Source organism: Orycteropus afer, unplaced genomic scaffold (assembly GCF_000298275.1).
Source record: "Orycteropus afer afer isolate SDZICR_OR568_19922 unplaced genomic scaffold, OryAfe1.0 scaffold00085, whole genome shotgun sequence".
NCBI classification, from domain to species: domain Eukaryota; kingdom Metazoa; phylum Chordata; class Mammalia; order Tubulidentata; family Orycteropodidae; genus Orycteropus; species Orycteropus afer.
The window spans coordinates 9,991,823-9,999,373 of NW_006921672.1; the positions used below are offsets into that span (position 1 = coordinate 9,991,823).

General features: G+C 41.6%; 1 protein-coding gene across 1 annotated transcript in view; it reads right to left on the minus strand.

The window, feature by feature from the left end:
• LOC103198105 (keratin, type I cuticular Ha3-I-like) overlaps positions 1–2,786 on the minus strand; it is a 6,543-nt gene extending 3,757 nt beyond the window's left edge. The window contains 2 exon segments of the mRNA XM_042781113.1: positions 551–649; positions 2,436–2,786. Of these exon segments, the coding sequence (XP_042637047.1) occupies positions 551–649; positions 2,436–2,783 (447 nt within the window). The 5' untranslated portion in view covers positions 2,784–2,786.
• Positions 2,787–7,551: the final 4,765 nt, after the last annotated feature.

Here is a 7,551-nt window from a genome sequence, read left to right on the forward strand (position 1 = left end):
TAAGTCAGTGAACTTCCTATTACAAATTGTCTTGGCTTGTCTCTGAGCCTTGGTTTCCTCATCTGTGAAATGGGGACAAAACTACTGTTTCAAAGAGTTGGCTGGAGAGAAAGAAGTGATATGAGTGAAATCACATTCTAAACAGAAAGATTCCATAAAAATGCAAAGGTTTCTTAAGATTATAATGGTCATACCTAGAAAAATTGATTGATTCTCTGAAAGTAATGGATTTTGTCTCCTATTTTTGAATTTTAATCATTTCATCTGATGGTTGGTAGTGACTACCCTGTACTAAGAGACCAGTGTGAAATTCACTTTTAAACTTAATCTGACATTGAGTTGAAGAAGAATATGAATGGATGGTTTCTTGCACTCTTTCCAACTTAATTAAAACACAGAATTTGAGCGTGGAGAGGACTTTAAAATACATCTAAACCAAGGCAAAAATATTCCTAATATTATTCCAGATAGCACACTACACACACTCCCACAGACAGAGATTTCATTACTTTGCAATTCACCTTGTCCCATTACTGGACTGCACCAATACTAACAAAAACTCTTACTTGGTTCTAAAGTCGTCTGTGGCCAGCTTGGCATTGTCAATCTGCACCACCAGCCTGGTGTTCTCAGCCTTGCTGCACAGGATCTGGAAGACCCAAAACATTCTAGAATAAACAAAGGCTTTGGTATTTTCAGCCAACATCAATCCCTACTAGCCCACTTATATGGAAAGAACATGTTGAGAAATCACAGTATATCATATATAAGGTGATCAAATGCTGTTTATGTACAATAAGTGCTCAATTATATCTGAGAGAGTATACTGCATGGTACACAGGATCTGGGGAGAGTATTAATTATGGAATTAGTTATATGCAATCTACTTCCATAGTGACACTGCCTCGGAAACCCAAGGAGGGGTCACTATGAGTCGGGTCCGACTTGATAGCACATAACAACAACAACAACAAGCATAAATGCTTAGTTCCTTAAAGTTAAAAGTTATTTTCTTTCAGCAACATTCTTTCAAATAGCTTTGAGTCCTTCATATTTTCAGTGTTAGGATAAAAGGAAGACTAATTAATGGACTTAATCACTTCGCAAGTGGAACAATTGAGCAGAAAATGTGCCATTCAGCATGAACTCTCTTCTTTATCTGTCTGGCTTCCTGCAGGAATTAAACACGCTGGGTAACCACGTCTCACAGAAGGTAACCAACAGTCCCAATTTCCTTAAATTTGAGAGGGTTTCTGGAATGCTAAAACCAGGAAAGTCCCAGGCAAACCAGGATAACTCATTCCAGCCCTATGGCCTCTCTTTATTCTCCCAACACCTTGCCTTTATTCATGCTTTTGCACAAAGCTTCTCCATCTACCTGGAATGTCCTGGACTTCCCTTCCCCACCAGCAAGGCTCCTTGCATAATCTACATTCCCTAACTCCTCCAGGTGGTTACTTCCTCCACATGTTCCCACAGTGCTTTGCACATAGATAAGTTGCTTTCTTATCACATTCACCGTGGTCACTTGTTTTCACACTTGTCTCCTCTATTAGACTGTGAACTCCTGAAAGAGACAATTTTACTCAGTGCTCTATTTCTTACCCCACCACTGTACCTAGTGCTCGGTAAACATACAAATCATACTCAAATCACATGGCATCTTTCTGTCATTCACTTTGCCAGAACTGCAGAACAGTGGACAGCCATGACCTCTAAGAATCAACAACTTGTGCTGTTGCATAGAAACTCCTGGTCATCCTCAAAAACCATATTCAGATATTACCTCCACTGGAGAGCCCTACCTAACCTGCACCATGTGTTAAGTCCCATTTCTATACTGACTCTTTACTTGTACCCACATCTACTTCTGCACTTATGACTTGGTTTCATCACTTGTCTCCATGTCTCTTCTAGTGGATGGTATTCCTAATATTATCCCAGATAGCACACTACACACACTCAGTAAATTTATTACTGAAGCTTCTGGAATCAAAGCTCTCTTCCTTTGCCATAGCTGTTTTAGCTACAGCTTTGAAAGCCTTTAAAAATTGGAGATGTACTCAGGAAATTCCTAAATTCAGTTGCATTTTTAAAAACAATGGAAACAAGACCAGGATATCATAATAGAATGAAAGAATCAGGTATTACGATTTTAAGAAAGAAGCTCTTTGGAAACCATGGTAGATTTCTGTGATTGATTTTGGTCTGATGCCTTCCCCTATACCCAGTCTGTAGCCTTCCCTTGTGATGACTCCAAAATAGACTTTCTAAGACTACTTCCAGTCTCCTGCCTAAGCCAATGCATTCTGCACCTTTACCATTCTCAAGTTAGCTGTGAGCAGCTTTAGATCTCATTCAAAAGTTGGTACGTTACCAAATGAATGAATGGAACAAAATTAATTAAATTGGCAGTGTGGTGCCCAATCCCTCACCTTCTGCTGAAGCTCCTCGATGGTTCGGAAGTAGGACTGGAAGTTTGGGCACGCATAGGGCACCTGCTGCTGGCTCCATTCACGGATGCGGCCCTCCAGCTCAGCGTTCTCCCGCTCCAGCTGGCGCACCTTCTCCAAGTAACTGGCCAGGCGGTCATTCAGGAACTGCATGGTCTCCTTCTCATTGCCATTAAAGGAGCCCTCGCACAACCAACCACAGCTGCCTACATTGGCGGGGATGTTGCAGGCCCCAGGCAGGGTACAGCTATGGCAGCTGGAAGGCACGCAGGGCCGAGAGGAGCAGCTGGTGCGGCAGCTCATGTTGGACAGGCAGCAGGTGTACGACATGGTGCTGGAAGGAATGGAACTCTGAAAGTCAGTTTCAAAGCCTGATTTCTTTTCTCTGTTGTAAGTCCTGGTCCTCTCCAGGGCTTTATATTCTGTCAGCAGTGGGTGTGGCAACCACGTACAGCGTTATCCCTTTTACTCTCTTTAGGAATTTTTCCATCTGTTATTTAGACACCTCACAAGAGTCCTTTACCTCATAAAATGCTATACTTTGGCTTTTTGCTAAATCAGGACTCTTTACCAATAATGTTGGGTTGGTTAAGTAAGAGCTTCATGGTCTGGCTTCAAAGTGGCTAACCCATTACCTTGCCAACATTGCGTGTCAAGTTAAGGAGTGACAGTTGTACCCTGTCTCCCATTGTTGGAGGGACCTCTGTGCCCCTTCCTCCTAAACAGAGAAAGGCCCGTGCCGTATCCAGCTCATAGTGAGAGAGAACTCTGTGAGAAAACAGTCCAAGAAACACAACAGTTTGATAGGGACTTCTGGAAGCTGGGATCAGAAAGGACTTAGAAGTTCATCCAGTTCAATATCCCTCTGCTATTCCATCCACCTAAGATAAAGGCAACACTACCCTCCTCTGAGGGGCCTGCAGGAAGCCTCCTAAGGCTCCCCTTCTGCTTTTATTCAGTGTTCACAGAACATAAGGAAAACTAGAATTTTAGACATGCCTACTATGCATGAAGCATTGTCCTACGTGTTTGCACACAGCATGACTCTGTTACTAAGATGGGTCCTGCCTACTGAGTACCCACTGTGCACCAGGCACTGCACCAAGCACTTACATGCATTAACTGCTCAATCTTCACAACACCCTGTGAGGGTTTAGAGATGAGAACACCAAGCCTCTGAGAATTTTCCAAGGTCACAGAGCTCTTACATTGTAGAGCCAAGATTCAAACCCAAGTCTCTCTAATTCCAATGGCCAGGCTCTCTTTGTTATACTGCAGTGTCTCTCTCTTCAAATCTTCTCATTTCCAAGAAGAATAATCCAACTCATAGAGACCCCTTCTTGGGTTCCAAGGTGGTATCACTATGGAAGTAGATTGCCCAATCATCCTTCCAAGGAATGGCTGGTGGGTTTGAACCGCCAGCCTTCTGGTTAGCAGTCAAATGCCTTAGGCATTACGCCACCAGAGCTCCTAAAAATGGACTCAGCAGAGCTCAATCAGTGTAAGATAATACCCTCAGCTAAATTAGGATGAGCCAAGATATGACAAGCCTGATTTCTCTATCAAAGAACTAAAGATCATTTCTATTATAATGGAAGAAAGATTGCTAACTGAGAAAGCATAATACCCACTAGAAGTATGAAAAATAGGGAACCTTCAGTTCATCTGATATAGAAACACTTGAACCTTTTTCTCCACAGGACATGATTCTGCAAAGACCCTATCACATGCTTAGTTGCACCTCATGAGCATCAGTGCATTTTGGCCAACAGACATTCTGCCATCATGCTCTTCCAGGTGTAGCTATGAACTATTCTGATGGGTTTTAGTTTTATGAAGAAGAGCATGGCAACAGGATTGGAGGAAGACTCATGATCAACCTGTGATATGCAGACGATACAGCTTTCCTTGCTGAAAGCAAAGAGGACTTGAAGTACTTACTGATGAAGATCAAAGACCATAGTCTTCAATATGGACTACACCTGAACAAATAGAAAATAGAAATCCTCACAACTGGATCAATAATTGACATCATGTTAAACAGAGAAAATATTGAAATTGCCAAAGACTTCATTCTACTTGGATCCACAATCAATGCCCATACTAACAGCAGTCAAGAAATTAAATGATGTATTGTAGTGGGTAAATCTGCTATAAAAGACCTCTTTAAAGTGTTAAAAAGCAAAGATGTCACAGTGAGGACTAAGGTGCACCTGACCCAAGCTATGGTATTTTCCATTACTCTGTATGCGTGGGTGTGGTGGTTATGTTTGTGTGTCAACTTGGCTGGGCCTGGTTGAGTGGCTGGGCAGCTGGATGTAGTATTCCCCATGATGAGACTGGTAATCAATTCCATGGTGGAATCTACTGTGAGCAGCTGAGTTGCTGCCTTTGGGTATGTGGTCTGCTTCCTGTACATAAGGAGAAACCTTGGGTATGGTCTCTAGCCTTTGGCACGCTTGGACCCTACATGTAGCTGTGTCATTGCTCAGCAGCCTGCTACGCTTTGCTGACCTTGGGACTTACAATGGACTTAAGTCAATGGCCTGCCGTGTAGTAACATCGGGACTATGCCTTTTTACTTGTCAACCTTGGGGTTTTTCAGTCTCAGCAGCCAGCAGCTGTCTGAGTAAAGAAAAGCCTCTAGCTCCAGTGGGCTGGGAGCAGGAGGCAGAGCTGGTCCCCAAAGTCAAGGGGCTTTTACTCAGCCCCTAGAGCCTGGCACTTTGAACTTGGACTTAAAGTCTCCAAATTGTAAAAATAAACTCCTGTTTGTGGAGGCCATCCCATTCGTGGTATATTTGTGTCAGAGAGGCACTAGGTAACCAAAACAGTGGGAAATCTGGGCAATGAATAAGGAAGACTGAAGAAGAATTGATGTTTTTTGAATTGTGCTGTTGGCAAAGAATATTAAATATACTATGGACTGCCAGAAGAATGAAAAAAATCTCTCTTGAAAGAAGTACAGCCAGAATGCTCTTTGAAGCAAGAATGGCCAGACTTCACCTCATGTACTTTAGCCATGTTATCAGAAGGGAATAGTCCCTGGCAAAGGACATCATACTTGGTAAAGGAGAGGGTCAGCAAAAGAGAGAAGGACCCTCAACAAAATGGATTGACACAGTGGCTGCAACAATGGGCTCAAACAGAGCAGTGATTGTAAGGGTGGTGCCAGGCCAGACAGTGTTTTGTTCTGTTGTACACAGGATTACTATGAGTCAGAACCAACTTATTGGTACCTAACAGCAACAGTAAAAATTAGCAAAAATTGAGTGCTTCATATGTTGCTGATGCAAGTAGAAAATGGTGCAAAAGCTGTGGAAAACAGTTTGGCATTCCTCATAATTTTAAACTTCAGTTGTTATATGACTCAGCAATTTCTCACTCTAATGTATACCCAAGAAGCACATAAATCCTAAGTGGGATAACAAAACTAAATCCAACCTTAAGCATAATCTAGTGAAGCTACATAACACTAAAGGCAAAGAAACAATCTTAGAAACAATCAAAGAGAGAGAGAAAAAGAAATTAGATTATTGACAATGGAACTATACTTAGATTGGCAATAGGCTTTTCAGAATCAACAATGGAATTCAGAAGACAATGGAATAGCATCTTTAAAATGGTGAAGAAAAGTAGCTTTCAACCTGCAATTCTGTACCAACTAAACCAGCATTTAATATGCCTCGGAAACCCACGGAGGGGTCGCTATGAGTCGGGTCCGACTCGAAGGCACATAGCAACAACAACAACAGCTAAGAATTTTTAGACAATAGTGAGAGAATTTATCACTTAGAGATTCCATAAAAACTACCAAAGAATATATCTCAGGAAGTTAAAACCATAAAGGAGGAGAAAACACAGGAAGCAATGTAAGCAAATAAATGTGTAAATATATAAGTAAGTCTCAGGAAAAAAAAAAAAAAAAAACCCAAACTCTGAGCAACAGTAATTACAATGACCAAATTCAGGAGTATAAAAAATAAGGTGGAACTGAGCACTTGCAGCAAGATGGCAGCATAGGCAGACAAGCTACACAGCCCCTGTGACAAAGAAAGGAAAAACCAGTTGAAACAGATACAGAAGATAATCCCAGAACCCTGAGCTATGAAGAGAAGGATAAAGAAATGGATTAAATACCAAGTAGTAGAAAAATCTGAATGAAAACAGTGAATAAGGAGACAAACAGAGCTGGGGACTTTTAGCTGTCATGACAGCATGGCCAATTTGAATATTTACAAGTGGCGTTCTGATCCAGGCAGCAGCCTGAGAATCAGCTCTGCTTGCCAAGGACTGTATGTGCAACGGCATTGATGGCTGACAACTAGAAAGGAAAACAGCAAAGAAGGAGGCAAATAGACCTGGGGACTGCTGGCTGTCCTGAGGGCACAGCCATTTTGAATATTTGCAGGTGACTTTCTGATCCAGGCAGCAACCTGAGTATATGCTCAGCTTCCTGAGAACAGCATGGGCAACCACACTGGCAGCTGATGACTAGAAAGTTTTCTCATTTTTTCTTTACTATTCTTTTACTCTTACTTTTTTCTCTCAGTCCCTCCTCCTCAGATATCGTGAGAGTTTCTCTCTCACTCTCTCTCTTTTTCTCTTTATCTTTGTCTTGTCTTTTGTATATATATATATATACATATATTTAAATTTTCCTTCTCATTTATTGCCTCTCCTTTTCTTTTGAGATTCTCCTGTTTTATTATTACTATTGTTGTTTATTGTAATCTTTTTATTTTTCATTTGTTTGTTTTATTTTTATTTATTTATTTATTTTGTCTAACTGAGTGGCAGACGGCAACTGTTCCCCCATGATGCAACCATACACACACCTCCTGCAGTCCCACCCACTAAGTGAAGGCCACCACTTGCTTCTGTGCCAACTGACCAATGATAGACAGTGGCCAATACTAGCCCAACTAACCCTCAACTTCTCTTTATGAACAGCTAATAGAAACCTGTGCACATGCTCTCATTCTCTATCACACCTACCAAGAGACAGGTGGTTAGTGTCTGTGGTTGTTGTAATTAGGTGTCATAGAGTCATTTCCAACACATAGTGACCCTATGCACAACAGAACGAAACATTGCC